This window comes from Chiloscyllium punctatum, chromosome 35 (genome assembly GCF_047496795.1).
Source record: "Chiloscyllium punctatum isolate Juve2018m chromosome 35, sChiPun1.3, whole genome shotgun sequence".
Classification (NCBI taxonomy): domain Eukaryota; kingdom Metazoa; phylum Chordata; class Chondrichthyes; order Orectolobiformes; family Hemiscylliidae; genus Chiloscyllium; species Chiloscyllium punctatum.
The window spans coordinates 22,605,048-22,631,835 of NC_092773.1; the positions used below are offsets into that span (position 1 = coordinate 22,605,048).

At 48.5% G+C, this 26,788-nt stretch overlaps 1 protein-coding gene and 1 long non-coding RNA gene across 2 annotated transcripts; one reads left to right on the forward strand and one right to left on the reverse strand.

The window, feature by feature from the left end:
- Window positions 1-516: 516 nt before the first annotated feature.
- On the reverse strand, window positions 517-14,860 carry rnf181 (ring finger protein 181). The gene is made up of 5 exons (XM_072554305.1): window positions 14,712-14,860; window positions 9,881-10,014; window positions 9,150-9,265; window positions 6,803-6,877; window positions 517-2,419 (listed from the first exon to the last, which is right to left on the reverse strand). Exons 1-5 carry the CDS (start codon window positions 14,795-14,797, stop codon window positions 2,360-2,362), a joined length of 471 nt encoding a protein of 156 aa, XP_072410406.1. The 5' UTR covers window positions 14,798-14,860; the 3' UTR covers window positions 517-2,359.
- Window positions 14,861-15,604: 744 nt separating this feature from the next.
- On the forward strand, window positions 15,605-24,528 carry LOC140459786 (uncharacterized). The gene is made up of 2 exons (XR_011953865.1): window positions 15,605-15,802; window positions 21,220-24,528. It is a non-coding gene; the product is annotated as an uncharacterized lncRNA (long non-coding RNA).
- Window positions 24,529-26,788: the final 2,260 nt, after the last annotated feature.

Genomic DNA, 26,788 nt, shown 5'->3' on the forward strand with positions numbered 1-26,788 from the left:
AACTTTGTACACCGGCATCTCCAAATCACGCCTTTAAGCAGGATGTGAAGTGAAAAAGCGTAAGAACTGTTATGAAGTCCTTGAGAGGTTCAACATGGGATACTTTCGTTTTGTTCATCCACAGGATGAGGGCATCATTGGCTAGTTCTCTACATTAACAGTCTTCGAATACCAGTAGATCAGAGTGGGGCTGGAAAAGCACAGGTCAGGCAGCATCGAGGAGCAGGAACGCCTGACCTGCTGTGTTCTCTAGGATGGACGGGTTGGACCGAAGGATCTGTTTCCATGCTGCACATCTCTATGACTCTTATGAACTCCCTGGTCTCTCGCCCATCACAGTCAGTGAGACCTCTTTGACTGCCCTCAGTTGGCAAGGAGGAGTTCCACCAAAGCAGAACTGACAAAGATCTTCACTTAGGTTCGTCAGAATTAGGGTGAGCCAGTACACATTATCAACAGCACCACACAGTGTAGCTGAGGATCCACTAACAGAAGCAGAGTACACAGAAACATCCATGGAGTTCAAACAATCCAGGTTCATGGTTTATTTGCAGGTCGCAGTGTATGAAAACATTATGCAACGCACAACATAATCTCACATCAGGTAGAATTTCAAAAGAAACATTGCTATTGGATCTTTATTAAGCTCCCTGTCCCAAAACCACTCATCTCCCTCCCCCCCCCCCCCCCCCACAGTACTGAGCCCTTGTGCAGGATAGATTCCACTGCCAGTGGGCACTTTCTGAGGCTTTCTGAAGCGAGTTTCGTTTTCGGCTTTATCCGGCAGTTTGCCGGGAGCTCAGGCTCTTCGCCCTGGGGAGTGAGCGATTCACCAAAAGAAAAAGCACAAACGTGGACCGACACCCAGACAAAAACAGTGGATGCAAAGATCCTATAACCAAACAGCTGGATGAGGAAACGTGAGGCAGTGTGGGTCAGCCCAAGTGGATGAGTCAAACATGCTCTTCCTGGAGTCAAATCACATTAAGATCTGCACTGGACGGCACTAATGTCCTAACTATGGATCACTTCTGACAGGTCATGTACAGAGTTCTTCCAGGGTAGATGTCGATAAGATGTTTCCCCTCTATCTGGGGAGTCTTCGGTTAAAAAGGTGGGGGGGGGGCAGCAGGTAATTTAGAACCCGAGACGAGAAGAAATTCCTTTTCCCCAGAGGATGGTGAACCTTGATAACTCTTCGCGCCCGGAGAGCTGTGGATGCAGGAGGACAGAAGTCGGTATATTTCTGGTTATTAATGGCATTCCTGCTTTCAGATTCCTGGGAATGGCAGGACTTTGCCTCGGCCCATTGCTATAACTTGAAAAGGCAGGGCTGTTCAGCAGAAACACTCTATTAGGCAAAAACTGCGTCCAACTCTGTTCTGTTGTGCTCGCAGCAAATATAAAAAGGTTGTTGGGCTTTCTCTATTAAAAAGGCCAATAGTTGGTTGGACAACTCATTTCCAGCAGAAAGCATTCACCATATGACAAAGCAAGTTCACAAACCTATTGGGCCCAACGTGCTAAAGGAGCACGCAGGATTTACAACTCCAGAATAGACTTTGCATAGAGCAAGTGATTTTAAAAGACTTTTAAACGTCAAAAAGGCCAGTCAAACTGACATTTAAAGATGCACTTCTTGTGACTTCCCACCTACAGGAGGAGGGCGGTGGGGCTTCTTCACCGCCATCAGCTCAGTGTAAATGTTTTGCCTCAGTCATGCAACGCTTACCTGAGTTAAACGGCATGTGCTAAATCCCAGCTCCAAAGCCATTAAAACCTTCGAACTGACCCACTGACAAGAACACACTGGGCACTCAATCCCTGGAAAAGATCTTGAGGCAGCCCAGGAGGAGGAAAAGAAATACAAAGCATCCAAACTAATAAAGAGGGAAATGGATTATGGATACAATTTCAATTCAAAAGGTTCTCAAACCACACAGCAGTAAGTTAGAGAAACACACTGGATCAATGGGATGGACTGATGATTTGAGTGTGTTAGTGCAGATTCTGTTGTACAGACATTTAATATTTCACACATTTTTTTTGGTCCAATAGATCCAATTCGGGAAGAAAATTTTCAAATGGAATTGGGTTTGGAAAGAACAGGCGTCGTGATTGTTGGCAGCTCCAGTAACAGTGCCCCGAAGCACACGGAAGATGGCGAAGACACAAACTCTTCAACAGCGCTCGTCAGATTTGCAGAAACCCAGTCTCAAAGTGCACCGCGCTCCCTGCTGGTTTCGAAAGGGAAAGGAAAGCAGGGTCCATACCGACAACTCTTCAGAAGCTCCAGGAGCCACCGGGAATGGTGGGAAGGAAAGCGCACCGAGGGGCTTGAAGGACCACGCGCCGGTGGTCATGTGTACATGGCACCATGCAGGTATTCCAGGCGGTGCTCCTTCTGTTTCCTTCTCTCCTGCAGAAAGAGAGAGCAATAGAAGTGACCTTTCACAGCAGGAAAGAACTCACTTAATACTCGGATCGTGCCAGGTGTAGATAGCTGATTATCTGAAGGGGATCAAACAGGCTCATCTTTCAAATACTTCTGCACGTTGACTGGCAGACTGTAGGTGAATGGAATTCCTCAGATGTGATGCTAACTATCCAAAACCTTAAAACAGCTCATATTAGTGACAGGGCCACTCCTGCTGGAACAAAGGCCAAAGAACATTCCAGCCCAGGAACAGGCCCTTTGGCCCTACGAGCCAATACTGATCCAGATTCTCCACCTAAACCTGTCACCTATTTTCGAAGGGTCTGCGCCCCTCTGCTCCCTGCCCCATTCATGTATCATATCGTATCAATGTGGATTGGCCTGGATCCGCACCCTCCAACTCCATGGCATCAATGCGGATTTCACCAGTTTCCTCATTTCCACTCCCCCCACCTTACTGCAGTTCCAACCTTCCAACTCATGACCTGTCCCACCTGTCCATCTTCCTTCCTACCTCTCCGACCTTTACCCCCACCTCCATCCACCTATTGCACCCTCAGCTACCGACCCTCCAGCCCCACCACCACCCCCCCCCCCTCCCATTTCTCTCTCCACCTCCTGAGGCTGCCAGCCTCATTCCTGAAGAAGGGCTTTTGCCCGAAACATCGATTCGCCTGCTCCTCGGATGCTGCCTGCCTGTCCTCACATTCACCATTCATGGATCTGTCTAGATGCATCTCCAGTGACGCTAGCGTGCCCCCCTCTACCACACTCCACTGGCAACGCCTTCCAGGAGCCCACCACCCTCTGAGTGAAGAATTTTCCACACAATATCTCCCTTAAACCTTTCCCCTTGAACTTGTGACCCCTAGAAATTGAGCCACCCCCCCCCCCTCCCCCCACTGTGTCTGTACCTCTCTTGATTTTGTAGACCTCAATCAGGTCTCCCCCTCAATCTCTGTCTCTCTAATGAAAATAACGTTACCTTTCCTCCATAGCTAGCGCCCTTAATACCAGGGCAACAGCCCGGTGAACCTCCCCTGCACCCTCTCCAAAGCGTCCACATCCTTTTGCTGTTGGGGGTAACCAGAACTGTACGCAGTATTCCAAATTGAGCCCACACCCTCCAACAAATACCAATTCCAATTCTACTTAACCCACCTCCAACAAATGAACAAAAACAAAAGAGGTATCAACCCCCTGAATACAATCACAGAATCCCTAATACCTTGGAATTATGACTCTGTCACTTATTGGCAGCAGGGTCGCAGCCATATTCCCTATTTGAGGTGATTGGGATTAACATGTATGCTGGCAACCCACTTACCACTCACCTAAGATGTAAATCTATTGAAAGTGCTCTGCATAGCCTTCGAGAATGTGACGTGTGGGTCACCTTTATTCAGAACGACCCAATACACACGAGATTGTTGAAAAGCAGCTTCCTCAATTGAAGGTTTAACTATCGCTGGGATGCTGCCAGGACTGGAGAATCGCAGCTTTTCAGGAGAGATCGGAAAGGCAGGGCTCGCTGCACTCAGAATGGAGGCGGCTGTGGGGAGACGTGATTGAAGTGCACAAGGTCGTGAGGGACCTGGTGCGGGGAAATGAACTCGGGAGGCGAGGGGTTGGTGACCAGGGGGCATCGAGTTAACGTGACGGGTCAGAGGAGCAACCCATTGCCTGAAAGGGTAGTCAAGACAGAAACTCATTGAAATGGCGTCTGGAAAGCAATGGATCACCTCCAGGGATAAAGGAGCAAATGCTGGAACATGGGGATGAGGGCAGGCAAGCGCGATGGGCAGAGTTGTCTCCTTCTGTACCATTTGCCTTTTTAAAAAATATTTAATAAGAGAAGGAATATGGAGAGCGAGCGTGCGTGCGTGCGGATGAAGTGCCCCCTGAGGAGCTCCAGCACAGAAACAATGAGCCAACAGAACTTCTTCAAACCAAAGCATGAACAGAGAGTCGAGTGCACGCGCCCCTCAACCCCAGTGAGTACTCACCAGCGGAAACCGCCAAATAATGGTCTCGAGGACAATCCAATTACCGGCCCGTCTGCCGGGAAGCGTGGGTGGGCACGGTGATGCAAACACCCGAGTGTAGCACCCACACAGAGGTGAGCTGTCTCAGGAAGCAAGCCTGCACTGTGAACCCCAAACACTATTTATCCCTTAAAATTCCTCGCAGGCATCGGTGGCAAGGGAAATCTTTGTTGCCCATCGTGCACTGCCTTTGAACCGAGGGGCTGGCTATACTAGTCAGTTGGACGGCACAATGGTTACCGCTGCTGCCTCACGGCGCCAGGGACCCCAGTTCGATTCCAGCCTCGAGAGACTGTCTGTGTGGAGTTTGCACATTCTCCCCCGTGTCTGCGTGGGTTTCCTCCAGGTGTTCCGGTTTCCTCCCTCAGTCCAAAGATGTATGGGTTAGGGTGGATTGGCCGTGCTAAATTACCCATAGTGCTCAGGGATGTGCAGGTTAGGGTGGATTGGCCGTGCTAAATTACCCATAGTGCTCAGGGATGTGCAGTTTAGGGTGGATTGGCCATGCTAAATTACCCATAGTGCTCAGGGATGTGCAGATTAGGGTGGATTGGCCGTGCTAAATTACCCATAGTGCTCAGGGATGTGCGGGTTAGGGTGGGTTGGCAATGCTAAATTACCCATAGTGCTCAGGGATGTGCGGGTTAGGGTGGGTTGGCAATGCTAAATTACCCATAGTGCTCAGGGATGTGCAGATTAGGGTGGATTGGCCGTGCTAAATTACCCATAGTGCTCAGGGATGTGCGGGTTAGGGTGGGTTGGCAATGCTAAATTACCCATAGTGCTCAGGGATGTGCAGGTTAGGGTGGGTTGGCCATGCTAAATTACCCATAGTGCTCAGGGATGTGCAGGTTAGGGGGGTTGGCCATGCTAAATTACCCATAGTGCTCAGGGATGTGCAGGTTAGGGTGGGTTGGCCATGCTAAATTACCCATAGTGCTCAGGGATGTGTAGGTTAGGGTGGGTTGGCCATGCTAAATTACCCATAGTGCTCAGGGATTAGATTAGATTAGATTAGATTACAGTGTGGAAACAGGCCCTTCGGCCCAACAAGTCCACACCGACCCGCCGAAGCGCAACCCACCCATACCCCGACATTTACCCCTTACCTAACACTACAGGCAATTTATCATGGCCAATTCACCTGACCTGCACATCTTTGGACTGTGGGAGGAAACCGGAGCACCCGGAGGAAACCCACGCAGACACGGGGAGAACGTGCAAACTCCACACAGTCAGTCGCCCGAGGCTGGAATTGAACCCGGGTCTCTGGCGCTGTGAGGCAGCAGTGCTAACCACTGTGCCACCGTGCTGCAGGTTAGGGTGTGCAGGTTAGGGTGAATTAGCCATGCTAAATTACCCGTAGTGTGAGGTGCATTAGTCAGAGGGAAATGGTTCTGGGTGGGTTACTTTTTGGAGGGTCGGTGTGGACTGGTTGGGCCAAAAGGCCTGTTTCCACACTGTAGGGAGTCTAATCTGAAGAGTCACCCACACTGCTGTGGGTCTGGAGTCATGTGTGAATGCATTTCCCAATGGACATTCGCAACCAGATGAGTTTTTTTTTAAAAATACAAATCAATGGTCAGCTCATGACCATCATTACTGAGATGGGTTTTCACCAATGCGTTGAATTTAAATTCTATTCGCTCCCGTGACGTGATTTGAACCATTAGCCTGGCTCCCTGGATTACTCAGCGAATGACATAACCACAACACCGTCTGCTCACTTTCCTTTTAAAATTACTTTGTGGGACTTGGGCGTCGCTTGGGCATTGATAGCCCACCCCCTGTTTGCCCCCTTGAGAAGGTGGGGCTGAGCTGCCATCTTGAATTGCTGACCCACAATGCCCTGAGGGAGGGAATGCCAGGATTTTGACCCAACAGCTGTAAAGGAACAGCCGATATATTTCCAAGTCAGGGTGGTGAGTGGCTCGGAGGGAACCCGCAGGGGGTGGTGCACTTGATTCCTAGTCGCCCTGTCCTTCCAGACGAAAGCGGTCGTGGGTTTGGAAGGTGCCGCCCAAGGAACTTGGGTGAATCTCATCGTGTTTTAAACCCCGAATCATCACAGCTTCAACAGTTTCTGACAAGGCGATCCAAGGTCTTTCCATTTACTTCTTTGCAAACTGGAATGCAGTCAGAAGGGATGCACGTGCTGTTTGCATTTCCTTAAGAGACAGAAGTGGCAACTTGGCAGACAGAAATCATCAGAAAAAGAACTTTGTTTCGGACAGCCTCGCTACAAAGCACAAGCTGACACAGGAAAGAGTAAACACAGCGCACAGCAAGAGCTCGGAGAGTGGGAGTAGAGTCGCCTTACCCTGTCTTGCTTGTACTCCTCGTACTCTGGATTGTCAGTGGGCAACTCGAGTCTGCACAACGGACAGGAATTCGTCTGAGGGAACAGAACAGGAGACGTGAGCACGGCTGAGCAAGGCAGACAGCGAGGCCACTGGTACCTAGACCGACCGATGGAGAAGCTCGCTACGTTCCTAACCCCACCCACGCTGTTCATTGCACTGCCTCCTGTAGGGTATGGTAACAGAACAAGGTAAAACAAGGGGCAAAGCTCTTTATTGGTGGGACAGGTGAGCTGCCTTCTCGAGCCGCTGCAGTCCATACGCTTGACCCACAAGGCCATTAGGGAGGGAGCTCCAGGAGTTTGATCCAGCGACACTGAAGGAACGGCCAAAATATTGCCAAGTCGGGACGGTGAGGGGCTCGGAGGGGAACTAGCAGGGGGTTGGTGTTCCCATGTATCTGCTGCCCCTTGTCCTTCTAGACGGAAGTGATCGTGGGGTTTGAAAGGTGCTGCCTGAGAAACTTGGGTGAATTTCTGTAGTGCAGCTTGTAGATGGTGCACACGGTTGTTTCTGAGCATCACTGGCGCAGGGAGTGGATATTTGTGGATGTGGTGCCAATCCAGCAGACTGCTTTGTCCTGGAAGCATGGAGCTTCACAGATTCCCTCCAGTGTGGAAACGGGGCCCTTTGGCCCAACAAGTCCACAGCGACCCTCCGATGAGTAACCCATCCAGACCCATTCCCCTACCCTAATATTCTACATTTACCTCTGACTAATGCACCTACCCTATACATCCCTGAACACTATGGGTAATTTAACATGGCCAACCCACCCTAACCTGCACAGTCTTTGGACTGTGGGAGGAAACCGGAGGAAGCCCACACAGACACGGGGAGAAAGTGCAAACTCCACACAGGCAGTCGCCCGAGGCTGGAATCGAACCTGGGGCGCTGGAGGCAGCAGTTGCTAGCTTCGAGTGGTGTTGGAGCTGCCTCCCATCCAGGGCAAATGGGGAGCCTTGCCGATGATAGTGCAGGCTTTGGGGAGCCAGGAGGGGAGTTACTCGCTGCAGGATTCCAGCCTCTGACCTGCGACTGTAGCCACTTGTAGCAGGGCCAATCGGGGTTCTTGTCAAGATTAGCGTGGTGCTAGGAAAGCTCAGCAACTCAGGCAGCATCCGAGGAGCAGGAAAACCGACGTTTCGGGCATTTCCTGATGAAGATTATTTGGCCCAAAATGTCAACTTCCTCGCTCCTCGGATGCTGCCCGAGTTGCTATGCTTTTCCAGCACCACTCTAATCTTGACTCTGATCTCCAATATCTGCAGCACGCACTTTCACACAATTGAGTTTCTAGTCAACTGTAACTCCAGGATGTCAACAGTAGGGATTCAGTGATGGTAAACCACTGAATGTCAGGGGGCAGTAGTTAGAGGAGCGTCAGAGGCTGAGGGGTGACCTTATAGAGGTTTACAAAATTATGAAGGGGCATGGATAGGGTAAATAGACAAAGTTGTTTCCCTGGGGTCGGGGAGTCCAAAACTAGAGGGGCATAGGTTTAGGGGGAGAGGGGAAAGATATAAAAGAGACCTAAGGGGCAACTTTTTCACACAGAGGCTGGTACGTGTATGGAATGAGCTGCCAGAGGAAGTGGTGGAGGCTGGTACAATTGCAACATTTAAAAGGCATCTGGATGGGTATATGAATAGGAAGGGTTTGGAGGGATATGGGCCGGGTGCTGGCAGGTGGGACTAGATTGGGTTGGGATATCTGGGTCAGCATGGACGGGTTGGACCGAAGGGTCTGTTTCCGCGCTGTACATCTCGATGACTCTATGTTCAAAGCCCAGGCATTTGTGCGGTGTGAATGTTACTCGCCTTGGGAGCCTGAACCTGGATATTCTTCAGGTCTCGCTGTATTTGAACACGGAGTGCTTCAGTCCATAAACGTGGACGGGGCAAAGAAAATGCTGGAAGGCAGCGAAAGATCAATTCACACTTCAAATGGGACTTTTGGTTAGAATGCTTGGCTGTACCTACCTTTGCCTCAGACATGACTTTGATCAGGAAGGGGGCGAGAAGTAAGTAGGGAGCAGCCGAAGTGGAGGGAAGCACGGTGGGCTGGACATGGAGGCGCAGTTCGGTCTGCAATCGCTCAGAAAATTGAACAGCTCAGAACCACGAGGTTTCAGCCAGAGAAATGAGCCACTCAGAAAGCTTGGGAGTCATCCATAGTGAAGGAGCCTGGAGATTAGCGCCAGAGATTTCCAATCACAGTCAGAGGAAGGGGAAGCGAAGGGTAGAAAGCTAAAACTGTCCCGAGTCGACGGAAACAACTCAAGGCGTAAGACAGGCACCCACGTACCTTTCCCAACCAGGGCACGAGACAACCAGAGTGGAAGAAATGTTCGCATGGCATCTTCTTCACCTTCTCCTCTTCCTCAAACTCCAGTAAGCAGACCGGACACTTCAGGCCTTTATCTGAGTGACAAAAACATTTACAGCCCTCATTCTAACAAGGCACACGGTTATAGTGTTACTGCATGCGGCCTTATGACAGGTGTCTGCCACTTGGTTCACCAATACTGAAAACACTGGAAATATCCAGCGGATCAGATTTGGCGTCTCGTAATGTTTGTCAGAAGGAATCTTAATTTTGAGAGTAATTCCTAGTTTTTGTTCCCCATCACTTTAGTGGCGAGCTGCTATCTTGAAACACTGCAGTCCGTGTGATGTAGGGACATGGTGTTGTTAAGGAGGCAGCTCCAGGTTATTATTTTGAAAGGGATCAAGAAATATCGAGAACTGTTTGTTCTCCTGCAGGAAACTGAACAGACAAAAGAAAGTCTCGACAGGAATTAGCGTGCAGGGATGCAGGGAGCGCTTGGGGGAATGGGATTCACTGGATTAACGCTACCAGGGAATGGGCTGAACGGCTTCAATTTGTGACACACTGACTTTCTGCCCCCCAAAGGTTAAGGATTAAACCTCGAACCTGCTGACCTGTACTGCATATGACACCAATGACGTGACAATTCTGAACTGTGGACTCTGTAGATTGCAACGGACACCAACCCTGGCCCTGAAAAGTCTTACCTGCTTGAGCGGGTGTCACAGGGACTGTCGGGAGGTTCTGCACAATCTCCTTTTTAGCAGCGGGTGGCAGGCGGTGATCCCAGTCAGAGATATCCACCTGCCCGAGGTCTAGATCGATTCCTGCCAGCAAAGACCTGCAACCCACACAAAGGTAGAAGGACACCCGTCGGTTAATGGGAACGGCGTTTAATCCACTCTCCTAATCTTCACTGTTCTCCTTCGCCAAAGGAGGAGGAGGAGACTGTTCAGACCCTCGGGTCTACTCCGGGAGCAGATACATGGGCACACCACACCATCCCAAATTGGAAATATTTCAGCTGTTAGTCGCTGGGTCAAAGTCCTGGAACTGCCTCCCTAATAGCACTGCGTGGGGCTCCGTACGCCACGCTGACTGCAGCCGTTCAAGAAGGTGGCTCATCAAAGGGGCAATTAGGGACGGGCAATAAACACCGGCCTCGCCAGTGGCACCCACCGCCCTTGAAAGAATCAAGTTTTTTAAAAAAAAGCTATTAATAACCCTGTAGGAAAACAGAACACTTCTTTACTCAGAACGGATAGAATGTAGGTCTCGCTAATAAGAGGAAACAGTTGAGGCAAATCATTGCGATGCTTTCTAAAAGGGAACTGAAGCTGAGAGAAAAAAAACAGACAGGCTGAGAGGAGGTGGGCAGATTAAGAGGTGTCCGCACACTTGTGTATACAGCGCCGGCTCAATGGCCTGTTTGTGTGGTGTATATTCCATTTTTGTTTGGAACACCATGCTTCATTCAATCTTAGTTTCCATTCCTCCCTATATTAGCCAACTCATTCCTTTCAAAATTACTGCCCTCCACTGCAACCCTTCCTTGGCCTCGCACATCTTTCCAACCTCATTTCTACTGCCTTTCCATACCTTCTCAACATACTTCTGCTGATAAAGGCTATCCCCAAAATTCTATTTCTCCAAGTCTCTGAACCCAGCTGCCAAACAAATTAGGGGAAGGAGGAGAGCTAAAATTCAGAATGACAGAAAAAAGGAATATTTCAAAATACAGGAGAAGGTGGTGTAGACATGAAGGCAAGGCTGGATTATGTCTGAAGCAGAGATGATGGCCAATTTGCACTTTATCCAGCTTTTTGAAAGAATACTTTGCATCAGTGCTTGCTGTGGAGAAGGACATGGAAGATACAGAATGTGGGGAAGTAGATGGTGACATCTTGAAAAAAACGTCCATCTTACTAAGGAAGTGGTGCTGGATGTCTTTCAACGCATAAACATAGATAAACCCCCAGGGCCCTGATCAGGTGCACCCTAGAGTTCTGTGGGAAGCTAGGGATGTGATTGCTAGGCCTCTTGCTGAGATATTTGTATCATCGATAGTCACAGGTAAGGTGCCAGAAGACTGGAGGTTGGCTAACATTATGCCACTGTTTAAGAAAGGTGGTAAGGACAAACCAGGGAACTATAGACCAGTGAGCCTGACCTCGGTGGTGGGCAAGTTGTTGGAGGGAATCCTGAGGGACAGGATGTGCATGTATTTGGAAAGGCAAGGACTGATTCGGGATAGTCAACATGGCTTTGTGTGTGGGAAATCATGTCTCACAAACTTGAGGATTGATGAGGGCAGAGTGGTGGATGTGATCTATTTGGACTTCAGTAAGGTGTTCGACAAAGTTCCCCATGGAAGATTAGCTAGCAAGGTTAGATCTTATGGAATACAGGGGGAACTAGCCATTTGGATACAGAACTGGCTCAAAGGTAGAAGACAGAGGGTGGTGAGGGAGGGTTGGAATGGAGGCTGTGACCAGTGGAGTGCCACAAGGATCCACTACTCTTCGCCATTTATATAGTGGATTTGAATGTGAACGTAGGAGGTATAGTATGTTAGTTCATGAATGACCCCAGAATTGGGTGTGTAGTGGACAGCAAAGAGGGTTACCTCAGATTACAACGTGATCGTGACCAGATGGGCCAATGGGCGGAGGAGTGGAACATGGGGGTTTAATTTACATAAATGCAAGGTGCTGCATTTTGGAAAGGCAAATCAGGACAGGACTTATACACTTAATGGTTAAGTCCTGGGGAGTATTTCTGAATAAAGGGACCTTGGAGTGCAGATTCATAGCTCCTTGAAAGTTGTTGTGGTTCTGTTTGCCGAGCTGGGAATTTGTGTTGCAGACGTTTTGTCCCCTGTCTAGGTGACATCCTCAGTGCTTGGGAGCCTCCTGTGAAGCACTTCTGTGATGTTTCCTCCGACATTTATAGTGGTTTGTCTCTGCCGTTGTCAGTTCCAGCTGTCCACTGCACTGGCCGGTATATTGGGTCCAGGTCGATGTGCTTATTGATTGAATCTGTGGATGAGTACCATGCCTCTATGAATTCCCTGGCTGTTCTCTGTTTGGCTTGTCCTATAATAGTAGTGTTGTCCCAGTTGAACTCATGTTGCTTGTCATCTGCGTGTGTGGCTACTAAGGATAGCTGGTCGTGTCGTTTCGTGACTAGTTGGTGTTCATGGATGTGGACCGTTAGCTGTCTTCCTGTTTGTCCTATGTCGTGTTTTGTGCAGTCCTTGCATGGGATTTTGTACACTACATTGGTTTTGCTCATGCTGGGTATCGGGTCCTTCGTTCTGGTGAGTTGTTGTCGGAGAGTGGCTGTTGGTTTGTGTGCTGTTATGAGTCCTTGTGGTCGCAGTAGTCTGGCTGTCAGTTCGGAAATATTTTTGACGTATGGTAGTGTGGCTAGTCCTTTGGGTTGCGGCATGTACTCGTTCCATTGTCTTTTGCTTAGGCATCTGTTGATGAAATTGCGGGGGTATCTGTTTTTGGCGAATACATTGTATAGGCGTTCTTCTTCCTCTTTTTGCAGTTCTGGTATACTGCAGTGTGTTGTGGCCCTTTTGAACTTTCCTTGAAAGTAAAGTCTCAGGTAGATAGCATAGTGAAGGCGGCGTATAGTATGCTTCCTTTATTGGCCATAGCACTGAGTATAGGAGTTGGGAGGCCATGTTGCAGCTCTCCACAACACTGGATAGGCCACTGTTGGATTACTGCATGCAATTCTGGTCTCCCTCCCTTAGGAAGGATGTTGTGAAACTTGAAAGGGTTCAGAAAAGATTTACAAGGATGTTGCCAGGGTTGGAGGGTTTGAGCTATAGGGGGAGACTGAATCAGCTGGGCAGTTTTTTTTGGAGTGTTGGAGGCTGAGGGGTGACCTTATAGAGGTTTTCCAAAATTATGAGGGGCATGGATAGGGGTGGGTGAGTCCAGAACTAGAGGGACATAGGTTTAGGGTGAGAGGGGAAAGAGATAAAAGAGGCAACGTTTAAACTCAGCCGGTGTAAGTGTGGAATGAGCTGCCAGAGGAAGTGGAGGAGGCTGGTACAATGACAACATTTAAAAGGCATCTGGATGGGTACATGAGTAGGAAGGGTTTGGAGGGATATGGGCCGGGTGCTGGCAAATGGACGAGAGTAATTCAGGATATCTGGATGGGCATGGGCAAGTTGGAGGGATAGGCCTGTTTCCGTGCTGTACATCTCCATGACTCTCAATCTGCTGTGCTCCCTGGAGCAGTACCAGGAGGAACACCTCTTTACATTCAGGGAGCAAACAAAAACAGCTTCAGAAAATGCTGAGAACGCATAACAGATCATTCACATCCACAAGGCAAATGTATATCATAGTTTAAGACCGTTTAGAAGCGTCTGTGCCAATATGACAACTGCCCCCCCCCCCCACCTTCCACCTCCCTCCCATCTTCTCCCTCACCTCCAGCTTCCCCCACCTCCCTCCCTTTGCCTATGCCTCACTACCCTCCATCAGCTCTTTCCCTTGTCCACCAGCCTCCCCATTTGCCCTTTACACTCCTCTCTCTGCTTCCCCCCATATCCTTTGCTTTCCCTTCCCACTTTATCCCCCTCCTCCACCTGACTCCCCCTTGTCCCTTCCATCTACCTCCCTCTTGTTCCCGTCCCTTCACCCCATCCCCCTTGTCTACCTCCCTCACCCCATTCCCTTCAACCCTCCCCTCCAACCGCACTCCCTTGTCCCCCCTCCCCATCCCCATCTAACCGCACCCCCTGGTCCCTTCCATCCCTAACCCCTTCCCCTGGACACACACACCCCCACCCCCCTCTAACCACACCCCCTGGTCCCTCCCCTCCCCCTTCTCCTCTCCCCTCCTCTCCCCTCCCCTCCCCCTGGTTTCCCCCCCAGTCCCACCCCCTTCTCCCCTCCCCTTCCCTTCCCCCTGGTTCCCCTCCCCTCCCCTCCCCTCCCCCACCTTCCCTCCCTCCCCCCCCCCCCTCTCCCCTCCTCCCCCTCTCCCCTCCCCTCCTCCCCCTCTCCCCTCCCCTCCTCCCCCTCTCCTCCTCCCCCTCTCCCCTCCCCTCCTCCCCCTCTCCCCTCCCCTCCTCCCCCTCTCCTCCTCCCCCTCTCCCCTCCCCTCCTCCCCCTCTCCCCTCCCCTCCTCCCCCTCTCCTCCTCCCCCTCTCCCCTCCCCTCCTCTCCCTCTCCCTCTCCCCTCCCCTCCTCTCCTCCTCCCCCTCTCCCCTCCCCTCCTCTCCCTCTCCCTCTCCCCTCCCCTCCTCTCCTCCTCCCCCTCTCCCCTCCCCTCCTCCCCCTCTCCCCTCCCCTCCTCCCCCTCTCCCCTCCCCTCCTCCCCCCGGTTTCCCACCCCCACCGTCCCCTTGACCCCTCCCCCTCCCTCTCTCTCTCTCTCTCTGTCCCCTCCCACCCCGAGTCCTCTTGTCCTCTACCCGCGTCCCCCGCCCGATGCAGTGTCCTGTCTCCTGGACCCTGGGCCGGGTGTGTTCGGGACTAGCCGGCAGGGTTGTGTGTGTGTGTGTACCTGGCGAGCTCCAGCAGCGCGTTCTGCCGGTACTGTTCCTCGGGGTCGGTCGCCTCGCAGTCGTGCTCCTCGAAATACGACGCCATCTTGTTCCGAGCGGGCGGGGCCGGCTGCGGCTCCGGCTCCGTCTCCGTCTCCCCCTTGGGACGCCCGTGCGCGCGACCCGGACGCGGATGGACGGGGCGATGGACCAATCACCGTGCCCGCTCCGTGCGGGGAGCCAACCAGAGGCCGGGAGGGCGGGGCTAACGTCCGGCTTCTGTGACGCGCGGGGCTCCGATTGGCCGCGTCCACACACGTGACGTGGTTCCCGTCGGCGCGGTCTGAAGGTGGTTGTCCCGGTAACGGTTACCCCGAGCAACGCAGGGGGCCTGGTCTTGGACCAGACCCAGCATCATCCTCCCCATCACTACACCACCTCACCAACCCCCAACTATATACAGACACAAATAATATGCTGTTGTTTACTTAATGCTTTTAAAATTGTAGGTGCAAATTACTGCAGATGTTGGAATCTGCACTGAAAGCAAGAAAATGCTGGAAATCACAGCGGTTCGGGCAGCAAACATGGAGAGGGAGCAAGCTAACATGTCCCAGACCCTTTACAAATTCAGAATTTATTGTCATATGTAGTTTTAAAAGAAAAAAAAATACAACGAAGAGCGTTCAAAGTTGCCCAACATGGCGCCTCGAATGACAGAACTCGTGGTAACATCATAAATTACAAAATTAAGATCATCAGAGTCCATTTAAGGACACCTGATCTGGAAGAAAGTCGATCCAAGACTAAAACGACATGACGGGACGAAAATCGAAACGCCTGGACACCTCGCCATTGGCTCGAATAGCCACTTGAATAGAAACGCTGGGCAGTCTGACCCCCCCCCCCCCCCCCCCCCCCAACCCCCCGGGCTGCTACCCATGGATAAAACGACACGCCGCGACCTTGGAACCTCGTGTTGGAAGCCAAAGACTGGGACAACCGCTCCAACAGAGACTGGGACCAACCTGTCAAGAAAGACCATCTCTTCAGATGCCCGGGAGCAACCGCTGCTTAGGGAAAGCTCCCAGCTGAAGCATTTAAAATGAAGGTAAGTTGGATCTGATGTTATCTATTCTACTTGGACGTAGAGTCGCAGGTAGATAGTGTGGGATATAGGTGGATTAGTGTTACTTCTGCAATTCCATTTTACAAAGGAGGTGAACTCACACCAGTGGGTAATTGTTTCAGTCAAGAGCTGAGTCAACAAGAATGGAAACGATGTAGAGGAAATGTAGAATTGTTTTTGTATTAGCTAAAATTGTATGTCAGAATGAAATGTGCCAATGAACAATAGTAGGCACGATGGGCAAATAGATAAGATGTTGTGAGAGGATGAAGTTAAGCTAGATACGCCTGTACAAACAGTAGGTATAAACATCTGCTTCCCACTTTTACAAAAACACAGGAACAAACCCCAATTAAAAGGGTCATAGGGATCAGAACGGCCTCGGGAAAGGCACAGATGAAGGGGGTAGATAATGATGAAGAAAGAATATGCCTAACAATGACCTATAGCAGGGTAAGGTCAAACAGCCTTGTGAGGCCAGAAATAAGCATTTTATCACAGACAAGGCCGGATAAGGCAAGAGGTAAACAGGGGTAATGGGGGCCGGTCTTAGGGAAGTGGACGATGTAAGCAGGGGAGGGAGCAGTGTAAAACAATAGACGTCAAATCATATAAATATTATGTATGAATTGAACTTGGTGTGTGTATGTCCTCTACCTTATAGAAACTGGACATCACACCCACTTGCAAGTGTAAAATAAATGACACTACTGATTCAGATCTTGTCTCAGACTGAAATTATTGAAGTGAGTGGGCTTTGTTTCTCACAATTGGGGGCTGTCCGGGATTTTCACCGGGGGGAGCGGCTGGCCTTGGACACTGGGAAGACGCGTCCCGTTCCCCATTGAGGAGCGGTCTCGTGTCCTGGTTTGGTCTGCTCCCTTGGGTGACTGGTACGAATCCCACAAGAGAGACATCTGAATCAGACAGGGATAGGAGGTCGATAGAAACTACGGCGACAAGGGGCCAGGCAACTCTGTGCACAGACCAAGGTAAGAAACCTGACTTTTAAGTATTGCCTTGGTGGCCGGGACAAGGGGTATTTACTCGCTGAGGGACTAGCGAAGGCCCCGGGAAATGGGGGGTAGGCAGAGTAGCTGTCACGAAGTACAGGAAGAAGAAAAAGTCCCTGGTAACATTCCTCCTGAAAGTCCGTTGGGGAGGATGTTGCGGGAATGGACAAGTAATACTTGTACAAGGGAAAAGGATAAAAAGAAAATGATTAAATATTGTTGTTTAGTATGGACCAAAGAACCAATCCTTCGTCCGGCTGTCTTCTGGCCAAAGTATGGTTCGGACGAGGATTGGGTCTGTCAGTATTTAGGTTTGTATGTGAATAAGAAACAACCTTTTAGTCAAGAGGAGGCGGACTATGCGTCCTGTTGGAAGGGCAGTTTGGGAATGATGGTAGTAAAGACAAAGGATTCCCCCTCTGCCCCACCTAGTCCCTGGGATCCTCTTGGCTGTTTGCCTCCCCCATACCATAAAATCAGGTTAGGTGAAAATGGGGGAGGAGGAGAGACAGACAGACAGGGACAGGAAACAGATGACTCACGAGAGGAGGATGAAGGGGCAGTGGACGTGGATGTTGTTGTTCCTGACCCTCAATCCTCAGTAAAAGAAAGCACAGCTGCAGTAGATGTAGAGGAGGGCTCCGGAGGATCTAAATCAAAGCCTAAGGGGGGGGAAAACAAAAAAAAAGGGAAGAACGTAACGACTTATCCCCTTCGGGAGGTACCAATAGGGGACAAAGAGATTGGGTTTGTAAGTGCCCCCCTCAGCAGTGGGGAGGTCAGAACATTTAAAAAAGAAATGAAGGTCCTGGTTGAGGATCCGGTGGGGCTGTCTGAACAAACTGATAAATTTTTGGGGCCCAGTCTGTATACCTGGGCTGAGTTAATGTCTATTTTGAATATATTATTTACTGGGTAAGAAAGGGGACTTATATGGGGAGCAGCCATTAAAATATGGGACAGGGAACACCCGATTGGAGATGGGGATGCTGGACAGGGAGAGGTGAAGTTTCCCCTCAGAGACCCCCAGTGGGAAAATCAAAATCCGGAGCATAGAGAAGAAATGAGGGAATTGAAAGACCTGATTCTAAAAGGAATAAGAGAGGGCAATTCCGCTTATGAATTTTGATGAAGAATAGGGGTGTCAGGGGTTCCTGCCCTCGGGGGCCCACCAGGAACCCTTGATAAACCTGAAGGTGGGACCCTATAGGGAAGAGGTAGTCTTCCTAGTAGATACGGGGGCAGCACGGTCATCGCTGAATTTTAAACCAAAGAAAGTAGGAATGTCGACACGGTCAATTACTGTTTCAGGGGTTAAAGGGGAGGGATTTACTGTTCCAGTATTTGAACCTATGATGATAGAAGGTCCTAAGGATAGGGTCAAAGGGGAATTGTTGTATATCCCTGATATAGGAAGTAACTTACTAGGGAGAGATTTAATTATCCTCTTAGGACTGGAGATTGGAATTCAGGAAAAAGAATTAGTTGTCCAAATGGCAATGTTGACAGAGGATGTGGAGAGAGAGATAGACCCTATTGTATGGGCTAGAGAAGGGAATCGTGGAAAATTACAGATCCCTCCCCTTGAAATAAATTTAAAAAGGAAAGGGGACGTTGTCTGTGAGCGACAATATCCCATTTCCATAGAAGGTAAACGAGGACTGCAGCCAGTAATTGAAGGACTGATTAGAGATGGATTGTTGGAGCCATGTATGTCTCTTTATAATACCCCAATACTACCAGTGCGGAAATCCGATGGAACTTATCGATTGGTGCAGGATTTGAGAACATTAAATCAAATAGTACAGATCAGGCACCCAGTGGTGCCAAACCCCTATACCTTATTAAGTGAGATCCCTCATGACCACAAATGGTTTAGTGTGATAGATTTAAAGGATGCCTTTTGGGCCTGTCCCTTGGCAGAGGAAAGTAGGAATTTGTTTGCCTTTGAGTGGGAAGACCCTCAGACAGGACGAAAACAGCAATACCGATGGACTGTGCTTCCCCAGGGGTTTACGGAATCCCCGAATTTATTTGGACAGATGTTAGAACAAATATTGGAGAAATTTAGCAGCCCCAAGGGGACTACCCTGTTGCAGTATGTAGACGACCTCTTAGTAACAGGAAAAAGAAGAGAGAGAGTAGTAGGAGCCACTAACAAATTATCGAATTTCCTGGGTCAGCAAGGACTGCGAGTATCGAAAAACAAACTACAATATGTGGAGCAAGAAGTGAAATACTTGGGACATTTAGTTAGTGAGGGAAAGCGAAAGATAAGCCCGGAACGGATAGAGGGAATAGTGGGAATGCCGCTGCCCAGCACTAAACGGGAGTTACGCAAATTTTTAGGTCTAACGGGTTAGTGCAGATTGTGGATTGATTCCTATGCACTGAAGACTAAGAAGTTATATCTCAAACTATTAGAGGGGGAACCAAAATGTCTAAGTTGGGATGATGAGGAAAAAGAACTAGTTGAGAAACTCGAAAGAGATCTGATCCATACCCCCGTGTTAGCCTTACCTTCTCTAGATAAACCTTTCCACCTCTTTGCTACCGTGGATAAGGGAGCGGCTTTGGGAGTATTGACCCAGAGGTGGGGAGGAATGAAACAGCCAGTAGCATATCTTTCGAAGCTACTGGATCCAGTATCCCGGGGGTGACCTGAGTGTGTGCAGGCTGTGGCTGCCACTGCACTGTTGGTGGAGGAAAGCAGAAAGCTTACATTTGGGGGAGCCCTAATAGTAAGCACTCCACACCAAGTGAGAACAATTCTAAACCAAAAAGCTGGGCGATGGTTGACAGACTCGCGGATTCTGAAATATGAGGCAATATTAATAGAAAAGGATGATCTTGTGTTGGTCACGGACAATTGTTTAAATCCAGCTGCCTTTCTTTGGAAAGGGGAAGGAGACTCTCCTCAGAATCCAGGGCACGATTGCCTTGACATTATAGAATACCAAACTAAGGTCCGCATGAACCTCAGAGATGTTCCATTTCATGCAGGGGTTAGACTTTTTATAGACGGATCATCCCGGGTGATTGAAGGGAAAAGATTTAATGGGTATGCAGTCGTAGACGGGGCAAACAGTAGTGTGGTGGAGGCAGAACGGTTGCCAAATGGGTGGTCAGCTCAGACTTGTGAACTCTATGCATTGGAAAGAGCCCTTAGGGCATTAGAGAATAAAGAGGGAACAGTATACACTGACTCTAAATATGCATTTGGTGTTGTGCACACTTTTGGCAAGATATGGCAGGAACGAGGGCTGATCAACAGCCGAGGGAAAGAATTAGTACATGAAGAATTGATTAAACGGGTCTTGGAGTCCCTATTACTTCCCCGAGAAATAGCAGTAGTGCATGTAAATGGTCATCAGAAAGGAAATGAACTAGAAGTTAGGGGGAATAGATTAGCCGATGAGGTGGCTAAGGAAGCAGCCCTGAACCCACAAGAAGTGGTGATTCATTCCCTAATACCTACTGTTCCAGGTCCTCGGGAAGCTCCTATATTTACTGAAAGCGAAGAAAATGAATTGAGAGATTTAGGGGCTGTAAAAACAGCATTGGAGGTAACAGCAACTGGCATTGGAGGTTACCTGATGGAAGGAGAGTGTTAAACAAAATGATGATGTGAGAGATTATGGCTGTCCTACACCAAGGCAGCCATTGGGGAGTACAAGCAATGTGTGATTTAGTTCTTAGGGAATATGGATGTAAAGGAATATATACAATTGCTAAACAAATATGTGAGGGATGTATCATATGCAGAAAGGTAAATAAGAAAGTCTTGAGAAAACAGACCCCGGGAGGAAGAGACCCAGGATTGAGATCTTTCCAGAGTATACAAGTAGATTATACTGAACTCCCCAGGGTAGGCAGACTAAAATATATGTTGGTCATAGTAGACCATCTATCTGGTTGGGTTGAGGCATACCCCCTAGTTACCGCCACTGCGAGTGGAGTGTCTAAAACAATATTGGAGCACATAATTCCCCGATATGGGCTCGTGAACCATATTGATTCCGACCAAGGAACTCACTTTACCTCTAAAGTGTTACAGGGGGTAATGAAAGGGTTGGGAATTTCCTGGGAGTTCCATACTCCGTGGCACCCGCCATCATCGGGAAGGGTTGAGAGAATGAACCAAACACTCAAACGACAGCTCTCTAAATTGATAATAGAAACCAGACTCCCTTGGACCAAATGTTTACCTATGGCTCACTTGCGAGTACGAACAGCCCCAAGGAAAGACTTGGGACTATCCCCCTATGAAATCTTATTTGGATTACCTTACTTGGGAACGAATGGAGAATTGCCAATTCCCGAAACTAAAGATTTGTTTTTAAAGAAATACATACTGGGTTTGTCCTCCTCTTTGTTTTTCCTAAGGAAACAGGGTTTATTGGCACAGACTCCACCCCTTGAATTCACCGTTCATCCCATCCGGCCGGGCGATTGGATCTTAGTAAAATCATGGACAGAGACTAAATTACAGCCGGACTGGGAAGGGCCGTACCAGGCTCTTTTGACGACCGAAACGGCAATAAGGACAGCGGAGAAAGGCTGGACTCACTACACTCGGATCAAAGGGCCAGTGGACCCTCCTGTGGAGAAAGAAGTCTGGACAGACGAATCAACGCAAGATCCGCTGAAACTCAGACTGAAGAGACTTTGAGTAACTGATTATACAGTGGCGACGCGAGCGCAGGATTATTTCTGTAAGATCGTATATTGTCTTTTTGTGCTTCAGCATGATGTTTAGAATACTGGGAATGCTTAGAGTTATGATGCTAGCTCTCTTAGTATTGGCATTTCATCAAATATCATTTTCATATGTATTATTAACGGTTCCTGAATCTGATAACCCACAAGTAATAGACGCTGATGTATGCAGCTTAGTAAATTGTGGGGATGTAGATAATCAGAGACAGTACTGCAGCTCTGAGATACATCTTAAGTCCTATGGGGATGGCCTTGGGGATGGTACTTAGTATAATGGTCTCGTCACAGTACACCGGGACCCCTTCCGACCAGCTCGTGATTGCCCTGATAAAAAGTGTAACCCAATATACCTAACAATAAGGAAAACCACCTGGCACGAAACAATCCTGGGGGGGGGCCACCTATGAGATACAATTAAATGAAACATTTGGGATAGAAATGAAAGCAAATGGGAAGGATTTCTTGGGCTGTTGTTTCCGAATTAGTGTAGGACAGGGAAAACGGGTAGAACTACTGGGTAATAAGATACAATCTTTCACCCCTCCCGATGATCCTAAAGTAGTAAAATTTATAGAGGTAAAGGACTTGAAACAGACCATTGAAATAGAAACTGGGTACGGGGATGCAAATGCCTGGGGTGAATGGGTAAAGTATACTGTAAAAAGTCTTGGGTGGCACAGTGGCACAGTGGTTAGCACTGCTGCCTCACAGCGCCTGAGACCCGGGTTCAATTCCCGCCTCAGGCGACTGACTGTGTGGAGTTTGCACGTTCTCCCCGTGTCTGCGTGGGTTTCCTCCGGGTGCTCCGGTTTCCTCCCACAGTCCAAAGATGTGCAGGCCAGGTGAATTGGCCATGCTAAATTGCCCATAGTGTTAGGTAAGGGGTAAATGTAGATGTAGGGGTATGGGTGGGTTACGCTTCGGCGGGGCAGTGTGGACTTGTTGGGCCGAAGGGCCTGTTTCCACACTGTAAGTAATCTAATCTAATCTAATCTAATCTAAAAAAAAGCAATTGCTCTGCATGTGCCTCCGGTCGGCCAGTGGCCCAGGTGGTTCCCTTTCCGCTCGGGTGGAAGCGAGACAGGAAGGGCATGAAATGTATGATAGCCCTGTATCAGGATGAGACTGCGTGGAATGATAGGAATTGTACCTCCCTATCTCTGATGTTCCCTCCCTTGGAGAAGAAAGATGTAAAAGTTCCCCCCCTGTTTTCTGCCGCAGTTGGAAATCACACATCGTGTGTGCGTAGACAAGGTACAAGTCGGTCGAAAGATTTGGGGGAGCTGAAACTATGTACAGAGATTAAGAATGTCACCGAAACGGAGAAGGGAGGGAACTACTCAGCACTAAAGGTTCCCCGAGCGGATCTGTGGTGGGACTGTGGAGGCAAAATATTGAGACCCACCCTACCTCCGGATTGGAGAGGGATATGTGCAATTGTACAATTGGCAATTCCATTTACCCTGGCATTTGAGAAGGAAAAGATAGGAGGGAAAAAGGGAAGGGGTAAGAGATTACTGTTAGACACTTCTTTCGATGACAGGATTTATCTTGATTCGGTAGGAGTCCCTAGGGGAGTACCGGATGAATTTAAGGCTCGTAACCAGATTGCAGCAGGCTTTGAGTCAGCTCTCTTTTGGTGGGTAACAATTAATAAAAATGTAGATTGGATAAATTACATTTTCTATAATCAACAGCGATTTATAAATTATACAAGAGATGCGGTTAAAGGAATATCAGAACAGCTTGATGAGACAAGTGGGATGGCATGGGAAAATAGAATGGCCCTTGATATGATTTTAGCAGAAAAAGGGTGCGTGTGTGTGATGTTAGGAGGAAGCTGTTGTACCTTTATTCCTAATAACACTGCGCCTGATGGTTCAATTACTCAGGCCTTAAGGGGATTGACTACCTTAGCAGAGGAACTGGCTGAGAATTCAGGAGTAGATACATCTCTCACAGGATGGCTGGAATCATGGTTTGGGAAATGGAAGGGGTTGGTGGTTTCTATCCTTACTTCCCTGATAGTAGTAGTCGGGGTATTAGTAGCCATTGGCTGCTGTATCATACCCTGTATACGAGGACTCACCCAAAGGCTGATTGAAACAGCCTTAATGAAACAGATGCCCCTAAAAGGGAATCAGGCTGAAGGACTTTATCGACTAAATAATGAGGAGATGAGTGAGACCAAGATGGATAAAATCTCCGGGATGATGCTTGCGAATTTCGGGAGCGATGCTTAAAAACAAAATATTTGCAGAAGATAACAAATGGTAATTAAAAGAAAGAGGGGGAATTGTGGGATATAGGTGGATTAGTGTTACTTCTGCAATTCCATTTTACAAAGGAGGTGAACTCACACCAGTGGGTAATTGTTTTAGTCGAGAGCTGAGTCAACAAGAATGGAAACGATGTAGAGGAAATGTAGAATTGTTTTTGTATTAGCTAAAATTGTATGTCAGAATGAAATGTGCCAATGAACAATAGTAGGCACGATGGGCAAATAGATAAGATGTTGTGAGAGGATGAAGTTAAGCTAGATACGCCTGTACAAACAGTAGATATAAACATCTGCTTCCCACTTTTACAAAAACACAGGAACAAACCCCAATTAAAAGGGTCATAGGGATCAGAACGGCCTCAGGAAAGGCACAGATGAAAGGGGTAGATAATGATGAAGAAAGGATATGCCTAACAATGACCTACAGCAGGGTAAGGTCAAACAGCCTTGTGAGACCAGAAATAAGCATTTTATCACAGACAAGGCCGGATAAGGCAAGAGGTAAACAGGGGTAATGGGGGCTGGTCTTAGGGAAGTGGACGATGTAAGCAGGGGAGGGAGCAGTGTAAAAAATAGACATCAAATCATATAAATATTATGTATGAATTGAACTTGGTGTGTGTATGTCCTCTACCTTATAGAAACTGGACATCACACCCACTTGCAAGTGTAAAATAAATGACACTACTGATTCAGATCTTGTCTCGGACTGAAATTATTGAAGTGTGTGAGCTTTGTTTCTCACAGTAGGATAGTGAAGAAGGCGTTTGGTACGCTTTCCTTTATTGGTCAGAGCATTGAGTACAGGAGTTGGGAGGTCATGTTGCAGCTGTACAGGGCATTGGTTAGGCCACTTTTGGAATATTATATGCAATTCCGGTTTCCTTATTATCAGAAGGATGTGAATCTTGAAAGCGTGCAGAAAAGATTTACAAGGATGTTGCCAGGATTGGAGAATGTAAGCTACAGGGCGGGGCCGAATAAGCTGTCTGATTTCCCTGGAGCGTCGGAGGCTGAGGGGTGACCTTATAGAGGTTTATAAAATCATAAGAGGGCATGGATAGGGTGAATAGACAAGGTCTTTTCCCTGGGGTGGGGGTGTCCAGAACTAGAGAGGCATAGGTTTAGGGTGAGAGGGGAAAGATATAAAAGGGACCTAAGGGGCAACATTTTCATACAGAGGGTGGTACGTGTATGGAATGAGCTGCCAGAGGAAGTGGTGGAGGCTGGTACAATGACAGCATTTAAAAGGCATCTGGATTGGTATGCGAATAGGAAGGCTTTAGAGGGATATGGGCCAAGTGCTGACAAATGGGACTAGATTGGGTTAGGATATCTGGTCGGCGTGGACAAGTTGAACCGAAGGGTCTGTTTCCATGTTGTACATCTTTATGACTGTATGACTCTAATTGAAATACATTAAAAATAGAAAATAGAGAAAAGAAAAGAAACTAGTAAAGGCAAATGGAGTAGATAAGCAACGGACTCTTGGGTTGAGGAGCACGTGCTATATGCTGCTACCACTGCTGCCATTAGTTTAGCTGTGTGACTAGTCTAATGGCATTGCTATTATGCCTTTGACTCGCCTAAAAATAATGATCTTGTGTGGGTATGGTATACAATGACCAGCTAATACTGAAACCAAAAGAGACAATGGATAAAACATTAACGGTTAAACTCTAGGTTACATCTACCTGCCTTTTATATCCCTGAAATTAGAAGATTGGTCTATGACCTGATCGAGATGTCGAAAACGGTGATGGGATTCAATGATAGATGTAGAAAAACTGCTTCCTCTGGGGGGAAAGAGGATTCAAAACGAGAGGGGATAGATCAGGTTAGGGCAAGGCCATTGTAGAGTGAGTCAGAGAGTCATGCAGCATGTAAACACGCCATTCGGCCCAAATCAGCCATGCCGATTTGATTTCCCAAACTGGACTCGCCCCTGCTGCCTGCATTTGTCCCATATCCCTCTAAACCTTTCCGATCCATGTGCCTGTCCAACTGTCTTTTTAGACTGGTTAGCAAGGTTAGATCTCACGGAATACAGGGAGAACTAGCCATTTGGATACAGAACTGGCTCAAAGGTAGAAGGTGGTGATGGAGGGTTGTTTTTCAGACTGGAGGCCTGTGACCAGTGGAGTGCTACAAGGATCAGTGCTGGGCCCTCTACTTTTTGTCATTTACATAAATGGTTTGGATGTGAGCATAAGAGATACAGTTAGTAAGTTTGCAGATGACCCCAAAATTGAAGGTGTAGTGGACAGCGAAGAGGGTTACCTCAGATTACAACAGGATCTTGATCAGATGGGCCAATGGGCTGAGAAGTGGCAGATGGAGTTTAATTCAGATAAATGCGAGGTGCTGCATTTTGGGAAAGCAGATCTTAGCAGGTCTTATACACTTAATGGTAAGGTCCTCGGGAGTGTTGTTAAACAGAGACCTTGGAGTGCAGGTTCATAGCTCCTTGAAAGTGGAGTCGCAGGTAGATAGGATAGTGAAGAAGGTGTTTGATATGCTTTCCTTTATTGGTCAGAGTATTGAGTACAGGAGTTGGGAGGTCATGTTGCGGCTGTACAGGACATTGGTTAGGCCACTGTTGGAATATTGCATGCAATTCTGGTCTCCTTCCTATCGGAAAGATGTTGTGAAACTTGAAAGGGTTCAGAAAAGATTTGCAAGGATGTTGCCAGGGTTGGAGGATTTGAGCTCTAGGGAGAGGCTGAACAGGCTGGGGCTGTTTTCCATGGAGTGTCGGAGGCTGAGGGGTGATCTTATGGAGGTTTACAAAATTATGAGGGGCATGGATAGGATAAATAGACAAAGTCTTTTCCCTGGGATCGGGGAGTCCAGAACAAGAGGGCATAGGTTTAAGGTAAGAGGGGAAAGATATAAAAGAGACCTAAGGGGCAACATTTTCACGCAGAGGGTGGTACGTGTATGGAATGAGCTGCC

Excerpts from the sequence above, each read along its gene's own strand:
- rnf181 (XM_072554305.1), bottom strand. The coding sequence starts at position 14,797 with ATGGCGTCGTATTTCGAGGAGCACGACTGCGAGGCGACCGACCCCGAG. Across the intron at positions 10,015-14,711 it reads GCGCTGCTGGAGCTCGCCAG|GTCTTTGCTGGCAGGAATCG; the intron begins GTACACACACAC and ends TGTGGGTTGCAG. Across the intron at positions 9,266-9,880 it reads TGTGACACCCGCTCAAGCAG|ATAAAGGCCTGAAGTGTCCG; the intron begins GTAAGACTTTTC and ends TTTGTCACTCAG.